A 20342-nucleotide genomic window follows, 5' to 3' on the forward strand; every position below is an offset into this window, starting at 1 on the left:
AGTTAGTGAGTGAAAGTCACTCAGTTCAGTTCAGTTCAGTTGCTCAGTCATGTCTGACTCTTTGTGACCCCATGAATCGCAGCACGCCAGGCCTCCCTGTCCATCACCAACTCCCAGAGTTCACTCAAACTCACGTCCATCAAGTCAGTGATGCCATCCAGCCATCTCATCCTCGGTCGTCCCCTTCTCCTCCTGCCCCCAATCCCTCCCAGTATCAGAATCTTTTCCAATGAGTCAACTCTTCCCATGAGGTGGCCAAAGTATTGGAGTTTCAGCTTCAACATCAGTCCTTCCAATGAACACCCAGGACTGATCTTCAGCATGGACTGGTTGGATCTCCTTGCAGTCCAAGGGACTCTCAAGAGTCTTCTCCAACACCACAGTTCAAAAGCATCAATTCTTCAGCACTCAGCTTTCTTCATAGTCCAACTCTCACATCCATACAAGACCACTGGAAAAACCATAGCCTTGACTAGACAGACCTTTGTTGGCAAAGTAATGTCTCTGCTTTTGAATATGCTATCTAGGTTGGTCATAACTTTCCTTCCAAGGAGTAAGTGTCTTTTAATTTCATGGCTGCAATCACCATCTGCAGTGATTTTGGAGCCCAAAAAAATAAAGTCTGACACTGTTTCCACTGTTTCCCCGTCTATTTCCTATGAAGTGATGGGACCAGATGCCATGATCTTAGTTTTCTGAATGTTGAGTTTTAAGCCAACTTTTTCACTCTCTCACTTTCATCAAGAGTTGTGCCCAATTCTTTGCAACCCCATGGACTGTATAGTCCATGGGATTCTCCAGGCCAGAATACTGGAGTGGGTAGCCTTTCCCTTCTCCAGGGGATCCTCCCAACCCAGAGATCGAACCCAGGTCACAAGTTTGTTCATTTAACAAAAAAAGAATAGACATAAATCCCTGCCCTTTTGAAACTTACTCTCTGATTAGGTGAAAAAGTAAACTGCAAGTAAGCTGTATAGTATGTTTGACATTAATGAGTGCTGTGAAAAAAGGAAAAGCTAGTAGGGCTTGGAAAGTCTGGAGTGGGGTAAGCTGCAGTTTTAAATTGTGTGAACAAGGGAGATGTTGAAAACTGACATTTGAGCAAAGACTTGAAGATGAGGGAGTTTGCCCTGTTGATATCTGGGGCTAGAGTGTCAGAGACAGAGGCAACTGCCACTGAAAATGCCCTAAAAAGTGGGAGCATACCTGGCTGGATTGGATGGTCAACAAGAAGAGCAGTTAGGGGCTTCCCAGGTGGTTCAGTGGTTAGGCCTCTGCACTCCTCCTGTAGGGGGCATGGGTTTGATCCCTGGTTGGGGAACTAAGATCCCATATCCACCTTAGCCAAAAAATTTTAGTAGTAATAATTAATGTCTTAAAAAAAAAAAGAAGAGCAGGTTGCTGGAGCAGAATGATAGAGGGAAGAATGGTAGGAGATAAGGTTGGCAGAGGATGAGATGGCTAGACAGCATCACCGACACAATAGACATGAATCTGAGCAAACTCGGAGATAGTGAAGGACAGGGAAGCCTGGTGTGCTGTAGTGCCTGGGGTCACAAAGAGTTGGACACGACTTAGTAACTGACCAACAACAAAGTTATTGTTGTTTTAAAGACTTTGACTTTTATTCTGAGAGAAATTGGGAACTACTGGAGGATCTTGAGCAAAAGTGAGATGTGATTTGACTTGCACAGAAAAGAATCATTCCAGTTGCTGTGGAATAGACGATGGTGACGAGGCAAAAGCAGGAAGACCAGCTAGGGGCGATTGCAGCGAGCCAGGTAATTGATGCTGGTGACTCAGACTCAGATGGTAACAGTTAAAGTGGGAAAAGTGGCCGGAGCCTGGGAATATTTTGGACATGGACCCAAAAAGAATCTGCTGATGAATTAGATGTACGTGAGGGAAGGAGAGGAGTCAAGGATAACACAAAGGCTATTGGCCTGAGGAAGAGGAAGGAGAGAATTCCCATAACTGAAAGATAGGACAAAATTATAGAAGCATTAGAAGAAAATATAATATTTTAATATTAACATAATATATAATAATATTTCTATAGTCTTAGATTGGAAATGTAAGTCTTGGATTTCTTAAAGAAGACATGAAACTCGGAAGCTACAAAGAAAAGATTGTTAGATTTAACTACTGCAAAATGCAAAAGTCTTTATAGTAAAAGACAATGTTTTTTAAAAAGTGATAGACTGGAAGGAAATATTTATAATGTATATACCAAACTCAGGTTAAAATTCATAACTGTAAAGAGTACTTCTGCAATATGAAAAGAAAACTCAAGTGGGAAAGTGGTATAAGGTTATAAAACAAGCAATTTACAAGAAAAAGTATACCAGTTAGGCCAACAAATCTATGAAAAGAGGCTCAACCTAATTAGAGAAATACAAATTTAAATAACAATGCAATACCAGTTTTCAGCCATGATATTAATAAAATTAAAAGACTGATAAATCTCATTGTTGACAAGGCCATGGAGAAACAGGCACTCTCATACACTCTTTTAACAGAGGTGTAGATTTGTAAAGAATTTCTGGTGAGCAATTTTTCATGATAAGCCAAAAATTAAAATGTTCATACCCGTTGATCATCCAGCAGTTTCATTGCTAGGTACCTAATCTAGAGAAATCATCACATAAGTGGGCAGAGATACAAGCAAAAGGAAGTTCATTTCACCATTGTTTATAAGACGTTTGTTTTAAAGGCTGGAAATGGCCCAAGAATTCCCCATTAGGAGAATGTTAAAATAAGTTGTGGTACATTCATACTATGAAATATGGCCTTAAAAGAGATAAGATAGCTCTATAGATGTAGTTGTGCATGGTAACATAAACAGAGAACAAAAATGCTTCCGGGGGGGCGGGGAAGCGACTTACAGAACAATCTATGATTACCTTTCCTTTAAAAAACCCACCTCATGCCTGTATGTAAATTCATAGAAAGGCTGAGAAAAATGCAAAACTCCCATTGCTTGTGATCATGGCATGATCACGTGGTTGAGAGAATGGGGCTTTCTTTTTATCCTCTGTATGCCTCTTTGTTCTTTGATATCCCTTCACAAGCAAAATGTATTACTTTTGTAATTTTTAAGTATAAAAATGAGGGAAAAATCAGATACTGCCCATTTCTGAATGTTCCCAAGGAAGAACCCTGGAGGCAGTAGCATGTTTGTTACTATATATTCACACTGGGCCACTGTGCATTGTGACGGGAGGGACAGCATCGAATGCGTGTTATGCGGCCTTGGGAAAGACACATTTCTGAGCCTCCATTTTCTTATGTACAGAATGTAGATAATACCTGCTCTATTTTACTGTTAGTTGTGAAGATAAAATGGAAAAACAGTTTTAAAAATTGTGAAGCTCTGTAAAACTGTGCAAGATATTTGATAATATTTCATGTCCCAGTTAATGACTTGCTTCTTCTGAGCGATAGTCAGTGATACAAAATTCAGTCCAAAGTGGAAACTTTATCTCTTAGAGTTTATTTTCACAGAGTGCTACCTGTCCAAGTTAGGTCACACATAGCAGCAGTGCAGGCATTTTACTTAAATCCTCTAGAGTATTTTGTGTTTGTATGCGAGATTCTGTCTGATGCTGTGGGATTTTAGCAACAGCTTTAAGCCAACACTTCCTCTCCCCATCTCAGGGTCAACCATCTTGGATATACTGAATTAATTAACAGGGTCTTCTTAGCACTTGCTTTATGCTTAGCACTCCCCTGTAGATGGGAGGCCAGACATTCAGGTTTGCCTGGGACTGTCATGATTTATACTATCTGTCCCATGTAATTGGAGAAGAAAATGGCAACCCACTCTAGTGTTCTTGACTGGAGAATCCCACGGACAGAGGAGCCTGGCAGGCTACAATCCATGGTTTCGCAAAGAGTTGGATATGACCGAGTGACTAAGCATAGCACAGCACAAGACACTCCCTTAGGGAAGCCTAGGTACCCAAAGGACCAGTAGACCATGTGGGCAGCAGCAGGGTGGGGGTAGAAGGGAAGGTGGGTGACAAAGACTTGTAATAGTTATTTGGGGAAAAAAGCATTGCCTTGCACTCAACCTGTGTCTTGGGAAAGCAAAGGAATGTTCTTTCTCTGCCACTTGCAGCTCTTTCTTCTACTCCCCTACCCTGTATTGCCCAGCATCCAGAATTCAAGCCAGTGCTAGACTATGCTCTGTGTAGGTTTGGGAATAAGACTTCATTTAAGCATTGCTTTAGCAGGAAATGTGTACTCTTGGATTAAACAATGGGCTAACCAATACATTTTGGGACACGCTCATTCTTAAGTTGGGAACTGCCTGCATAAGACCTGGTCCCCATCCTGGAGGGGCTCATAGACAGTTGATTTAGGGGAGACTTCATTAATACATAGACTACTGAAGAGTAATCTGGTACCAACTGAGGGTATTGGGTTTAAGTATAATACAGGTTTATCCAAGAGGGAGCCCAGAGAGAGGCGGTTTGTGGGCTCTTCAAAATTTTCACATAGGACAGTATGACTGATCTGTGCTAAGAATATGCTTAGATAGCAAGAGGAAGGAGAAAGTTCTAAGTAGGGATCGAGTTCACTGGAAGCCAAGGTTTGGCATCAGACATGAGCATAGACAGGGAATGCTTCGAGAAGTTATGATATGTGATGAGAGCAAATGGCTTTCTGAGGAGTGGTGGGAAGTTCGCTTGGCTGAGATGAGATGGTGTCAAATGCTTTCTGTAACTTAAAGTTCATGAAACATATCACTGCGATTTGCCCGTATTTCATGTGATTGAACACTCCTTGGGGCAATAACTAACTTCTGACAGCATTTTTCAGGTGGACGATTTAACATGACTCAAATTCAGGTGAGGCATGGGCAAGATCTTAGAAAGTTGGGAATCCAAATTAAGGACTTTGGACTTGATGAAAGAGTCCCTTGTAGTGTCATTGAAGATGCTTGATCAGGGTTGGAACACTGACATGTGGCTGGTACAGAGACTGAAGGAGAAAGGAGTCAGGGGGCCCATTTAGGAAGCTGTTACAGTAGGCCAGGGGTGGAGACCTGAGTACCTGGACCAGGATGGAAGGAACAAATCTGAGAACCATAGTAGAGACGGAAACACCAGGATTTAGAGATTGCAAGGGAAGAGCCAAGGAGGTCCGTATGTATCTCAGGGTTAGTTAAGCATGAGGGCAACTTTGTTAAATGTTCATGTTCAGTTGAAGGCTTCTCACTTGTGCAGCCTGCCATTCCCTTCTAGTGAAACCCCTTTCTAAGTTAACCCTGTGGCACCTATTCAGTATCCTAATTCTGCAAAAATTCAGACTCATCCAGTGGAAGTCTTAGCTCATTTATTTACTCACCTCATTTTGCAAAATTGCTCGTTTGTGCTCAGTTGTGTCTGACTCTGCGACCCCATGGACTGTAGCCCTCAAGGCTCCTCTATCCATTTTCCAGGTAAGAATACTGGAATGGGTTACCATTTCCTCCTCCAGTGGATCTTCCTGACCCAGGGATCGAACCTGCATATCCTGCATTGCAGGCAGATTCTTTACCTGCTGAGCCATCGGGCAAGCCCAACCAATTTGCAAAATTAGGCAAATGAATAAATGCTACAAGGTTTCTAACTTGGAAGACAAAAAAAAAAACATGCAATTCACTCTACTACTAGGGCTTCAAAAAAGTGTGATGTGTCCAGAGTTTGTTCACGTAGAAACTGGATGCTTTCTTGCTTCATGTCCCCTGTGCCCTTCCTGTGAACCCTGTCTCTTGAGAAAATCTTAGAACATTAATTTGCTAACTTAATTTGTAAAAGGTTAGTGAATCAATGCCATAAGGCATTTGTGGAAATATTTGAAATTAATTAACCTTGTCAACTTTTATTTATATAGGTTCTCTTCCAATTATATCTTTTCCCCTCAAGTATAACTTTTTAATAAGATTAATTTTAAACAATAAAACTTAAGAATCTGTGTACAAAGAACTTTAAGAATTTAAATATGTGGGTTTATCATTAACACAGTAGCAAATATATCAAGGAAACACGCCCCATGAAAAACATTTCAAAGAAACACACGTCTGCTCTGAGAAAGGTCTGTAACCAATAAGTAAGCCCCAAGAAGCTTGTTTGCTTGGTGATGCCGGCAGATAAGCCTGGCAAACCTCGGTGTGACTGAAGAAGTCAGTTTGAGACTCAGCCTAGCCCAGGCAAGCTACTGGACCTTGACTGCGCTCAGCGAACCTCAGCACAATGGGGTTAACATTTTGGAAGGTGTTTCTGATTCTCAGCTGCCTTGCAGGTAAGGGGGGTCGGATCTCCAGCCCACCGAAGATCACTGGGAATGGAATTTCCTTTTAAACCGAAATTGCAATTTTTTTTTTTTTACATAGACTATTCCCCTCCTGTGCTTAAAAGGAACTATATTAGTGTGCTGAGTAAAATAATTTTCAGAAAACTTGCCTAGCAAATATGTGCTCTGCTGATATTTTGGGAACCCAGGCTGTAAATAGAATTGTTTTATGTAGCTTCTGAATTAGAATCCCACCCCCCAATTGCAGTATCTTTCTTTTTTTAGCTTGAAGGTTGAACAGATGAATTTACTCAGAAGCTGAAGTTTGTGCCAAGGATACATTTTTCCCTCTGTTTTACTTGACCGTTTCCTTCAAATTCATTTTGATCGATTTGCTAAACCTGGCTGGGAGCGCCTGTCATGCTTAACTATCTAACATTTCCTAAGAATTGTACTTTTCAAAATATGTGAGTAATTTATTGCTGCGCACAATATGGGTGTTTTTAGGGGTTTGAGCAAAACAAAATCATTTTTAGAGTCAAATCCTAATATTAGTAGACCCAGGAGAGATCACTAATTCAGAAAAATCCCTTGGTTAGTTTTTTCAGATACCAGATATATTTTGAATCTCTTCTCATGATAAATTAGATCCATGGTAGATTCAATAAGATTGTTTATCCAAGAAATGTCTTTGCAACCCCATGGACTATACAGTCCATGGAATTCTCTAGGCCAGAATACTGGAGTGGGTAGCCTTTCCCTTCTCCAGGGGATCTTCCCAACCCAGGGATCAAACCCAGGTCTCCCACATTGCAGGCAGATTCTTTATCAGCTGAGCCACAAGGGAAGCCCTAAGTAATATTAGGCAGTTATTAGAATGAGGTTTACTAAGCATATTTAACAACATAAGAAAATGTTCAAGATAAAATACTAAGTGAAAAGCAGGATATACCCACGTGCCTAGAATAAATTCTTAGAAAGTTATGTACCAAACTGTTCATGATGATTACCTCTGGCTGATGGGATTATAGATGATTTTAATCTTATTCCCCAGCCTTTTCATATTTTCTATGGTTTCTACAGAGAACACTGTATTACACTATTTTTATCATCAGAAATGTTACTTTTCAAAACTATATGATATTTAGTAATAATTTTTTAAATGTTCATTGCTAAATGTTTAAGCAGACATGTTCTGTGGAGTTACCAGAAGGCAATACTACATTTATCCAGTGATCTAGCCAGGACTTAGCTGGAAAAAGCTGCCTTTCTCAATTTCCATCCTGGTGGGAACATATGTTCTTATTTTCCCTTTCCTCCAGGAATATTCATTTTAAACCTTAACTTTAGACAGTGAAAGTCTTTGTCCCTTTTAAAGAGATTCCAGTCACTAGCTAATTGGGTCGCCATGGGCCTTCTACAGCAGCCTCTAAAATCACACCTGTAGTCAACACCTACTTCCCTCTCTGAGGCCTAACTCCGGCCTATACTAGATACCCATTTTGGAACAGTTACAAGAGTGGCTTCTACTATAACTAATGTAGATACAATTTTTACTGATTATAAATGTAATGTATGGTCTTTGTAGACAGTTGAAAATATGGAAACATATAAATAAGAAAATAAAAGTCACCAGAAATCTTAGAGATTCTGGTGAATTTCTTATTTTTTTTCCTCTTGCAAGTAAATAGTATATTACAGAATTGAGTTTATATCTTGTATGCAATTTTTATTGTTTAAAAACTTACTTAGATGATCTTGGGATCTTACTTGATTGTGACTTTCTGAACAAAGCCCAGAGTTACCAATAAATACTTCAGAGCCTTTATTTTTAAGTTACTGTCTAACTGATTTTGCTAATGCATAGTGTTCATAGATAACCTAGCTGGCCCAACAAAATGTGGTAGTGTCATTCTAGCAGATAGAATGGAAATATGGTACAATATATTGTTGTTTGCAGTGCTTACACATGTATGGAACTCAGAGAAAGAATTCAGTAAGCTATGCCTGGTATTAGTAGTGTCCATCAGTCGATCCAGAAATGGCTGCGAGGCAGCTGGTAGTGTTTCCATCAATGTGCAATTTGATGTGTTATCTGAACTTGTTTCCTGGTCAGGAAGAATGTCACATTTTTGGTGTCAAGCATGGTGCTTGGCACATAGTGGGCACATAGGAAATGTTTACTGAAAATTAATTACCTTCTGAAATCCTGCCATTTGTGACATGGATGGGCCTTAAGGACATTATGCTAAGTGAGATAAGTCAGAGAAAGATAAACACTGTATGATCTCACCTCATATGTGGAATCTGAAAAAACAGCAACCTAAATTCATGGAAACAGAGAGTATAGTGGTGGTTACCAGGGATGGTGGTTGTGGGATAATGGGGGTGATGTTGATCAAATGGTACAAACTTTCAGTTAGAAGATGAGTAAGAACTAGGGATCTAATGTACAGCATGATGACTATAATTGACAATACTGTGTACTTGAAAGTTATTTAGAGAGTAGATCTTAAATATTGTCACCACAAAACAGAAATGGTAATTATGTGATGTGATGAAAGTGTTAGTTAATGCTTTGGTGGTAATCATTTTGCAATATATGTCAAATCAACACTTTGTACAGCTTAAACTTATACAATGTTATATGTAAATTATATCTGAATAAAGGTAGAAAAACAAAAGAGTGAGTTACCTTCTTAAACCCCAAACATTCAGAAATGATTTTCACATACATATATAAAATGCATTTTTGGAAAACTAAGCAAGACAGATTCTATTTTAATGAAAGCCTTTCTACTGACTTCTAAGGAAGTCAGGTATATTCCACTTCAGGAAAATAATTTTATTGAAAAAGTCTTCAAAAAGTTCAAGCATATCATTTTAGATGCTTGTAGTATAGTCACCTGTTTGAAAGATATGTTAATATTGTTTGCATTTTCACAAGGTATGTGCTATGCATTTTAATGCAGTAATATGTTTGAACTTTAGTCAGATCCATAAAGTTAGTGATCACTTGATTATTGCCTAACTCAAAAATGAAGCAATTTTAGATGAAGTTGCTTGAAATTAGGAGAAGGCAATGGCACCCCGCTCCAGTACTCTTGCCTGGAAAATCCCATGGACCAAGGAGCCTGGTGGGCTGCAGTCCATGGGGTCGCTAAGAGTCTGACACGACTGAGCGACTTCACTTTCACTTTCCACTTTCATGCATTGGAGAAGGAAATGGCAACCCACTCCAGTGTTCTTGCCTGGAGAATCCCAGGAACCGGGGAGCCTGGTGGGCTGCCGTCTGTGGAGTCTCACAGAGTCAGACACGACTGAAGTGACTTAGCAGCAGCTTGAAATTAAATCACGTAAATTGCAACAGGTCAAATTTGTCTGTTTGGTATGTTAGAATAATAATCCCCCTAAGCAAAGAGCCTGTCACATTGTAGGCATTAAATAGATGAATGAACAGTCATTACCAAAACATGAGGCATTTAAAATCTGTTTAGAATGTTGATTAACTCAAGTGTATACACCTTGGGTTATTTTCCTTTAATAAGATGCACTGATTTTTAAAAGCAGTCACACATATTTCAACCACGTATGTGTTCTTTGGGCTGGGGGGTGTTTTTTTAATTCAGCCAGGTCAGTGAGTGAAATTACAGTCCTCAGTTTTGTTTAAATCAGGTGCTAATCTTTGTTTTGCTGTACAGTCAGTCTTGTCAATGTATGGGGTTTTTTTTCCCCTTTTTCAATTTTTAAATAATTTCTCAATTTAGACTAAATGAATCCAAAGAAAGAGAACATTTTTTCCCCTGACACACACAGAATCACTTTCAGTTTAAATTTTACTTTTCACTATCCACATGTGGCTATTCACATATAACTTAATTCAAATTAAATAAAATAAGAAATTCAGTTCTTCAGTTGCACTAGCAACATTTTAGGTGCTCCATAACTGCATGAGGGTAATGGGCTTCCCCAGGGGCTGGCTCAGACAGTAAAGAATTCGCTTGCAATTCAGGAGACTTGGGTTCGATCCCTGGGTCGGAAAGATCCCCTGAAGAAGGAAATGGTAACCCACTCCCGTATTCTTGCCTGGGAAATCCCATAGACAAAGGAGACTGGTGGACTAACACTTTCATGCCCTCAGCAGTGAAAGCATGAAGTCCTAACTGCTGGGGTCACAAAGAGTTGAACACAACAACTGAGCAACTAACAGTTTTACTTTTTCACTTTCAATGGCTACTTTCATCACGGAAAGTTCTATTGGACAGTGCTGGACTAGACAGTGATCTCAGAGGCTTAAGTAATGTTCACTAATAGAATGATGTGACATTTTTAAAAAGTTCATCTGGAAATATATAACTCTTAGCTCTGAAATGCACTGTCATTATATTAGAGATGGACAGTTTCTGAAAACTGTCTTTTCAGAATTTAAGGATTGATTATGGTGCTGAGTATTGGGAATCAGGACAATAAAAATGGTCTGCAAATATTGCCTTGCCAATTGTTATCTATTTACAGAACAACATGTTGTATCCTTAAAAATATTTTGTCTCACAATAGATTTGTAGGTTACTGCACTTATTCTGAGGTGATATTGTTGAACTTTTATACATCTCAATATACATATTTATATGTGCTAAACTGCTTCAGTTGTGCCCAACTCTGTGCGTCCCTATGGATGCCCAGGCTTCTCTGTCTGCCAAGCTTCTCGAGACAAGAGGACTGGAGTGCATTGCTGTGCCCTCCTCCAGGGGATCTTCCAGACCCAGGGATAGAACCCATGACTCATGTCTCCTGCATTGGCAGGCTAGTTCTTTAGCACTAGCGCCATATTTATATGGCTTCTATTAAAAATATGTTGAAAATATTTAAATCAGATTGTTACCAACTCCTTGATTTTCATTTGCCTCCATTCTGGTCTGTGCTATATAAATGGTTCATGGTGCATTGACATGGCAGGCAGAGATTGTGTCTGTCTTGTTCATTATTATTTCCCCAGTGTTAGTGCTGTTCATGGCATAAAATAGGTGCTCAGCAGATATTAGTTAATAGGCATCACTTTTTCCATGGCTTGCTTTGTGTGAGAATTGTGTTTACTCTGCCTTCAGGCACTTTTGTTGAGAGCAGCCCTTAGAGACTTTTCTGTTTTGTTTTGTGTTGTGTTTTTTTTTTTTTTACTTTACCTATCAAAAGTTATTACCATTACCCAATCCCATAATGAGCTTCCCTTGTGGCTCAGCTGGTAAGGAATCGACCTGCAATGCGGGAGACCTGGGTTCGACCCCTGGTGTGGGAAGATCCCCTGGAGAAGGGAAAGGCTTCCCACTCCAGTATTCTGGCCTGGAGAATTCTATGGAATGTATAGTACATGGGGTTGCAAAGAGTCGGATACGACTGAGTGATTTTCACTTCACTTTACTTCAATTCCATAGTAGATTTTGGGATGTAAACTAGAGGACAAAAATGGCCGCCAAATAATATCTTCAAAATCCCTTTTTTAGAGGAAAGTTTATGGTAACTTTAATGGCCACCAAATCCTCATTCTATCCCTTTAATTTTGGATGCTTTAAAGTCATTTGGAAGTCATTATTTGCGCATAGCCAGGGATGGATGTGCCTAACTTCCAGGAGAAAAGAAATGGGCTTTTGAGGGCAGGAGAGTCACTTAGCGATCTCCAGTGAATTTTCCATCAAAAAGAGTAGCTGCTTTCTGCACTCCAACTTTGTTTTGGGAGGAGGTGTTATGGGAACCAGGAATGCATAGGAAGGAGAACACTGGGAGAGGGAAAACTGCATGGAGTCAGAAGATGCTGCATGAGTGCTTACCCTAAAATACTTCTCTCAATTCATCAAGACATTGATGCAAACAGCCAACTCTGGGAGAGAAGCAACTGGATCAGATGACCTGGCTGTGACAGAGAACACGGCTATTGAGTCCAGGAAACTAGGAGTAATCAGTACAATAGTTTGCTTTTCTTTAAAATTTTCAAGATGTTTGTTAAATCCCTGAGTTCCTTTTGCCTGACCACTGTCACTAAGAAAAAATAAAATTAAAGTCATCTTTGGGAAGGGGGCCAGGAATTTGTCTTTCTGTACTATTTCTTCTGGTCTTCCTGTCATCTTTGTATCTTCATCCTGTTCCAACCCTGAGAGTAGCTAGCGTTCTCATTCTAGCCCCCCTGCAGCATAGAGAGCATCTTTTAAATTTGACCATTTTTTAACACCTGCCTGACAGTCATGTTCCACCCTGGAGAGTTTCTATATTCTATACTCTGACTTTGCAATGGATAATAACCAGTTATTCAAATGAGCTAATGCCTCTATAAAGTGAAAGTGAAGTCACTCAGCCATGTCCAACTCTTTGCCACCCCATGGACTGTAGCCTACCATGCTCCTCTGTCCATGGGATTTTCCAGGCAAGAGTACTGGAGTGGGTTGCCATTTCCTTCTCCAGAGGATCTTTCCAACCCAGAGATCGAACTCAGATCTCCTGCATTGTAGGCGGACACTTTACCATCTGATCCACCAGGGAAGATACTATGCCTCTATAGTGTTATCCAAAGTAACATCACCTGTAACATCCCTTGGGAAAATGCTTGCATAGTACTAAGGATTTCAAGTACACTGGTAGGCTGAATTTTGGAGTAGGAGGCTCTTTGGTGTTCCTCCAAATCATATGGGCAGCAGGTCCTTTTGTAAGGTCAACAGTTCTCAAACATCGTGGTCTCAGGCCCTTTTTACAATCTTAAATCTTGAAGGAGATTTCTGGTTTGGACAGAATGACACAGATCTGTTTCTCCTTGCTTCTCCCTGCTAAGCACAAGTATTAACCCTCCCTGGAAATAATGCAAGAGACGACCAAAGGAGAACTCAGAAAGATATTAAGAAGAAAGCAGGGCTTTCCCTGGTGGCTTAGTGATGAAGAATCCGCCTGCCAATGCAGGAGACGTGAGTTTGACCCCTGATCTGGGAAGATCCCGCACGCCGCTGAGCAACTAAGCCCGTGTGCCACAGCTGTTCAGCCTGTGCTCTAGAGCCCTTGCCCCACAACAAGAGAAGCCGCCACAGTGAAGAAGCCTGCGCACTGCAGCTACAGAGTAGCCCCCTCTCTCCCCAGCTAGAGGATAAAGCTGCACAGCAACGAAGACCCAACACAGGCAAAAATAAATGAATGAATAAAAATTTTTAAAAAAGAAGAAAGCAAACTTGCTTAGGACCCTGGAAACAACAGAGAGGCAGGATGTCTTATGTCTCTTTACCCAAAGGAAGATGGGAATCCAGAATGAGTGGGAGCCCCTCTGACATCAGATGAGCTAAACACACTGGCAAGGGGGACTCATCAGGAGTCCCGCCAACAATAGTCGACAAAAGAAGCAATCTCCTTCCTCACTGGGCCTGAGATCCCCTACTTTCACCTAGCGATACTGAGGTGGGAGGGTGGAACAGAAAAAAGGGATTAAGTCACAGCAAGCACCTGGTTCTAGAAGGCTCTTTGTCTCTCCTCCTCCAAGCAGAGACACCAGAGCAGCTAGGGGGTTCCAGTAGGAGTGTCTTGCCATACCTATCCCCCGCCGAGAGACACCCAGCAGCCTGACCTGGGGAAATGCTTCCACCCACTCAGGCAACAGGGTCAGCGATGTACAGATGCCCTGTTGACTCCAGATAACCAAAGAGACCAAAATAATACCACAAAGACCGAAAATTAAACCAGCATTAGAAATACAGCCCGCAAAGTAGGCTGAGACCTGTGCACAGAACATAAGTAAAATGGACTTTCTGCTAAAATGGAAGATTTAAAATAGGAGTTTCCTAACGTAATAGACAAAATGTCTATAGGTTTTGACACATGTATAATCACATATATCCACCATTATATTACTGTACAGAGTATTCTCACTGTCCCCAAAATCCCTTTTGCTCTACCTGTTGATGCCTTCCTCTATACCAGCACCTTGCAACCATTGATCTGTTTACTGTCTCCATAGTTTCGCCTTTTCCAGAATGTCACTTAAGTTGGAATCACACAGTGTGCAGCCTTTTCGGACTGACTTCTTTAACTTAGGAATATGCATTTAAGATTTCTCCATGTCTTTTCATGGCTTGATAACTCATTGATTTTCAGCACTGAGTAATATTGCATTGTCTGGATATACCACAGCTTTTTAATCCATTCACCTACTGAAGGACATCTTGGTTGCTTCCAAGTTGTAGCAGTTATAAATAAATCTTCTGTAAACATCTCTGTGCATATTTTTTGTGTGTGTGGACATATGTTTTCAACTTCTTTGGTTAAATATCAAGGAACACAATTGGTGGATAGTGTGGTCAGAGTATGTTTAGTTTGGTAAGAAACCACCAAACTGTCTCAAAGTGGCTGTACCATTTTGCCTTTCCACCAGCAACAAATGAGTTTCTGTTGCTCCACATCCTCATCAGCATTGTGTGTTGTGAATTTTTTTTAATTTTTAAAAATATATATTTTTTGGCTGTGCCATGTGGCATGTGGGATCTTAGTTCCCCGACCAAGGATCCAACCTGCAGCCCATGCATTAGACGCCTAGAGTCTTAACCACTGGACAGAAAGGGAAGTATCCCCTGTAATGTTATTTTAATTAGCATTTCCCTGATGACATACAATGGGGATCATCTTTTCATATGCTCGTTTGCCATCTATATATTACCTTTGGTGAGATGTCTCTTGATGGTACTTAGTCCATTTTTTAAATCCAGTTGTCTGCTTATTACTGAGTTTTAAGAGTTCTCTTGACAGTGTCTTTCACAGAGCAGTTTCAGTTTTAATGAAGTTCAGTTTGTCAACTTTTTCTTTCACGGATCATGCCTTTGGTGTTATATCTGAAGTCATCATCAAACCCAAGGTCATCTAGATTTTCTCCGATGCTGTCTATGTTTGAGGAGTTTTTTAGTTTTGCTTTTTACATTTAGATCTGTGATCCATTTTGAGATAATTTTGTGAAATGTGTAAGATCTATGTATAGATTATATTATTTTTCCCATGGACATCCAGTGTTCCAGCACCGTTTGTTGAGATTTTCTTTCCTCCATTGTGTTGCCTTCGCTCCTTTGTCAAAGATCAGTTGACTATATTTATGTGAGTCTGTTTCTAGCCTCTCTGTTCTGGTCCATTGCTCTATTTGTCTATTCCTTCATCAGTACTACATGGTCTTGATTACTGTAGCTTTATAGGAAGTCTTAAGGTTGGTAATATCAGTCCTCCAAATTTGTTCTGCTCCTTTAGTATTTTGTGTTGATTATTCTGGGTCTTTTGTCTCTTCATAGAAACTTTGGAGTAACTTAGTTGATATCCACATGGTAACTTGCTGGGATTTTGACTGGGATTACACTGAGTCTATAGATCAAGTTGGGAAGAACTGACATCTTGACAATATTGTCTTCCTATCCTTAGACCTGAAATGTCTCTCCATTTATTAATTCTTCTTTCATTTCTTCCATCAGAGTTTTTTAGTTTTCTTCATATAGATCTTGTACATATTTTGTTAGACTTAAGTATTTTATTTAAATTTTGTGTATTTTATATAAATGGTTGTGTGTTCTTTTATTTTAATTTTATTGGAGAATAGTTGATTTACAATGTTGTGTGTCAGGTGTATGGCAAAGTGATTCAGTTACAAATACACATATATTCATTCTTTTTCAGATTATTTTCTCATATAGATTATCCAAGAATATTGAATAGAGTTCCCTGTGCTATAGAGAAGGTCCTTTTTGGTTACCTATCTTATGTACAGTAGTGTGTGTGTGTTCATTCAAAGCTCCTAATTTATCCCATTGTGTTTTTAATTTCAAATTCTACTTGTTCATTGCTAGTATGCAGGAAAGCAATAAAGTTTTATACATTAACCTTGTATCTTGAAACTTTCCTATAATCACTTACTAGTTCCAGGAGGTTTTTTGCTGATTCTTTTGGATTTTCTGCATAAGCAGCGTGTCATCTGTTATTTCTCACAATCCATATACCTTTTATTTCCTTTTTGTGTCTTATTGCATCAGCTAGGACTTCTAGTATAAGACTTATAAAGAGTGATGAGAGGGGATATCCTTGCCTTGTTCCTGATCTTAGTAGGAAAGCTTCTAGTTTTTCACCATTATGTATGATATTAGCTGTAGGAATTTTGTAGCTGTCCTACATCAAATTGAATAAGTCCTCTACTCTTAGTTTACTGAGAGTCTTTATCATGAATACTTGTTAGACTTTGTCAAATGCTTTCTCTGCATATATTGATGTGATCATGTGATTTTTTTTTTTCTTTAGCCTATTTCTGTGATAATGAATTGATTTTCAAGTGTTGAACCACGCTTGCATGCTTGGTATAAATCACACTTGGTTTTGGTGTAGAAATTCTTTTTACTCATTGTTGGATTTGATTTGCTAATATTTTGCTGAGGATTTTTGCATCTGTATTCATAAGACATGTTGGTCTATAGTTTTCTTGTAATATCTTTTTCTGGTTCTAGTATTAGGGTGATGTTGGATCTTAGGATGAGTTAGGAAGCATTCCCTTTGTTCTGTTTTCTAAAGGAGATTGTAGACAGTTGATACATACAGTTTCTTCCTTAAATTTTTGGTAGAACTCACCGGTGAACCCATCTGAACCTGGTGCTTTCTGTTTTGGAAAGTTTTAAGTTATTGATTCAATTTCTTTCATAGATAAAGAATAGACATAGGCCTGTTCCAGTTGTCTACTTTTTGTGTGAGTTTTGGCAGATTGTGTCTTCCAAGAAATTGGGCCATTTCATCTAGGTTGTCAAATTTGTGGGCATAGATTCGTTCCTGGTATTTTTTTTATTAATCCTTGTAATGTCCATGGTATCTGCAGTGATGGCCCCTCTTTTATTAGTAATTATATCCTTTGTATTTTTTTCTTAGGCTAACTAGAGCCTAATTTTCTTTATCTTTTCAGATAACCACTTTTGGTTTCATTGGTTTTGTCTATTTATTTCCTGTTTTCAGTTTCATTGATTTCTACTCTAATTTTCATTATTTCTTTTTTTCTGCTTACTTTGAATTTAATATACTCCTATTTTTTTAATTTTATGGAAATATAGTTGATTTACAATGACTTAATTTCTGCTGTACAGCAAAGTTATTCAGTTATACATATATATTCTTTTTCATATTCTTTTCCATTATGGTTTATCACTGGATACTGAGTATAGCTCCCTGTGCTATACAATAGGACCTTATTGTTTATTACTCTTCTTTTTCTAGTTTCCTAAGGATGATTGATTTTAGAGCTTTCACATTCAGTGTAGTAAATCTTCCTCTAAGCACTGTTTTGGCAGCATATCATAAATTTTGATAAGTTGTATTTTCATTTTCACCTAGTTAAAAAATATTTACAAATTTCTCCTGAGATTTTTTTCTTTGACCCATATGTTATTTAGAAGCATGCTGTTTAATCTCCTAGTATTTTGGGACTTTCAAGTAATCTTTTCTGTTATTGATTTCTCCTTTATTTTCATTGTGGTCTGAGAGCAGATAGTGGTTGATTTCTGTTCTTTTAAAATTGTTAAAGTTTGCTTCATGGCCCAGAATGTGGTCTGTCTTGGTGAGTATTCATAGTGTTTTTTTAAAATTAATTAATTTTAATTGGAGGCTAATTACTTCCTACAATACTGTGGTGTTTTTTGCCATACATCTACATGAATCAGCCATGGGTGTACATGTGTTCCCACCATCCTGAACCCCCCTCCCTCCTCCCTGCCCACCCCGCCCCTCCGGATCGTCCCAGAGCACCAGCTTTGGGTACCCTGCTTCATGCATAGAATTTGCACTGGTCATCTATTTTACATATGGTAATATACATGTTTTGTTTCAATGCTATTCTCCAAGTACATCTCTTTGTATAGATGGGCTTCCCAGGTGGTGCTCGTGGTAAAGAACCCACCTGCCAGTACAGGAGACATAAGAGATGTAAGTTTGATCCCTGGGTAGAGAAGATCCCCTGGAGGATGGCTTGGCAACCCGCTCTAGTATTCTTGCCTGGAGAATCCTATGGACAGAGGACCCTGGTGGGATACAGTCCACAGGGTCACAAAGGGTTGGACACAATTGAAGCGACTTGACACTCATGCTCTTTGTATAGAACACTCTACCCCAAAAGAGCAGAATGCACTTTTTTACCCAAGCGCCCACAGAACACTTAGCAAGATAGACCATAGGCATGGCCATATAACAGACCTCAGCAACTTTAAAAAATTTGAAATTAAACAGTTTATTTTCTGAGTGCAGTGGAAATAAACTATAAACAAGGAACAGAAAGACAACAGGACAGTCTCTAAATACGTGAAAATCATACAGCACACTTCTAAATAATCTGTGGCTCAATGAGAAAGTCTCAAAGGAAATTTTTTAAAATATATAAAGAACTGAGTGAAAATTGAAATATAAAATACAGACAAATGTAACATGCAGCTAAAGCAGTGCTGAGAGAGAAATTTATAACACTAAATGCTTAGATTTGAAATGAAGAAAAGTCTCAAGTGAATGATTGAAATTTTTACATCAAGGAACTAGAAAAAAAAGAATAAAATAAACCCAAAACAAGCAGAAGAAGGAAACAATCAAGAGCTGAAATCAATGGAATTTAAACAGGAAAGCTATCAGTTCAGTTCAGTCGCTCAGTCGTGTCCAACTCTTTGCGACCCCATGAATCACAGCACGTCAGGCTTCCCTGTCCATCACCAACTCCCGGAGTTCATCCATGAGGATGGTCTTGATCCCTGTTTCCTGTACAATGTCATGAACCTCCATAGTTCATCAGGCTCTCTATCAGATCTAGTCCCTTAAATCTATTTCTCACTTCCACTGTATAATCATAAGGGATTTGATGTAGGTCATACCTGAATGGTCTACTGGTTTTCCCTACTTTCTTCAATTTAAGTCAGAATTTGGCAATAAGGAGTTAATGATCTGAGCCACAGTCAGCTCCTGGTCTTGTTTTTGCTGACTGTATAGAGCTTTTCCATCTTTGGCTGCAAAGAATATAGTCAATCTGATTTCGGTGTTGACCATCTGGTGATGTCCATGTATAGAGTCTTCTCTTGTGTTGTTGGGAGAGGGTGTTTGCTATGAACAGTACGTTCTCTTGGCAAAACTCTGTTAGCCTTTGCCCTGCTTCATTCCGTACTCCAGGACCAAATTTGCCTGTTACTCCAGGTGTTTCTTGACTTCCTACTTTTGCATTCCAGTCCCCTAGAATGAAAAGGACATCTTTTTTGGGTGTTAGTTTTAAAAGGTCTTGTAGGTCTTCATAGAACTGTTCAACTTCAGCTTCTTCAGGGTTACTGGTTGGGCCATAGGCTTGGATTACTGTGATATTGAATGATTTGCCTTGGAAACGAACAGAGATCATTCTGTCATTTTTGAGACTGCATCCAAGTACTGCATTTCGGACTCTTTTGTTGACCATGATGGCTACTCCATTTCTTCTAAGGGATTCCTGCCCACAGTAGTAGATATAATGGTCATCTGAGTTAAATTCACCCATTCCAGTCCATTTTAGTTCCCTGATTCCTAGAATGTTGACGTTCACTCTTGCCATCTCTTGTTTGACCACTTCCAATTTCCCTTGATTCATGGACCTGACATTCCAGGTTCCTATGCAACATTGCTCTTTACAGCATTGGACCTTGCTTCTATCACCAGTCACATCCACAACTAGGTATTGTTTTTGCTTTGACTCCATCCCTTCATTCTTTCTGGAGTTATTTCTCCACTGATCTCCAGTAGCATATTGGGCACCTACCGACCTGGGGAGTTCCTCTTTCAGTATCCTATCATTTTGCCTTTTCCTACTGTTCATGGGGTTCTCAAGGCAAGAATACTGAAGTGGTTTGCCATTCCCTTCTCCAGTGGACCACATTCTGTCAGACCTCTCCACCATGACCTGCCCATGGCTTAGTTTCATTGAGTTAGACAAGGCTGTGATCCATATGATCAGATTGGCTAGTTTTCGGTGATTATGGTTTCAGTGTGTCTGCCCTCTGATGCCCTCTCGCAACACCTACCATCTTACTTGGGTTTCT

At 39.5% G+C, this 20342-nt stretch overlaps 1 protein-coding gene across 1 annotated transcript in view; it reads left to right on the plus strand.

Moving 5' to 3' along the window:
• Positions 1-1727: 1727 nt before the first annotated feature.
• Positions 1728-20342, plus strand: part of VSIG1 (V-set and immunoglobulin domain containing 1) — a 36996-nt gene continuing 18381 nt past the window's right edge. Inside the window, exon 1 of the mRNA XM_068962535.1 lies at positions 1728-1812. Within this exon, the coding sequence (XP_068818636.1) occupies positions 1728-1812 (85 nt within the window). The remainder of the gene's footprint in view (positions 1813-20342) is intronic.

The sequence above is a fragment of the Capricornis sumatraensis genome, chromosome X (assembly GCF_032405125.1).
Source record: "Capricornis sumatraensis isolate serow.1 chromosome X, serow.2, whole genome shotgun sequence".
NCBI lineage: Eukaryota > Metazoa > Chordata > Mammalia > Artiodactyla > Bovidae > Capricornis > Capricornis sumatraensis.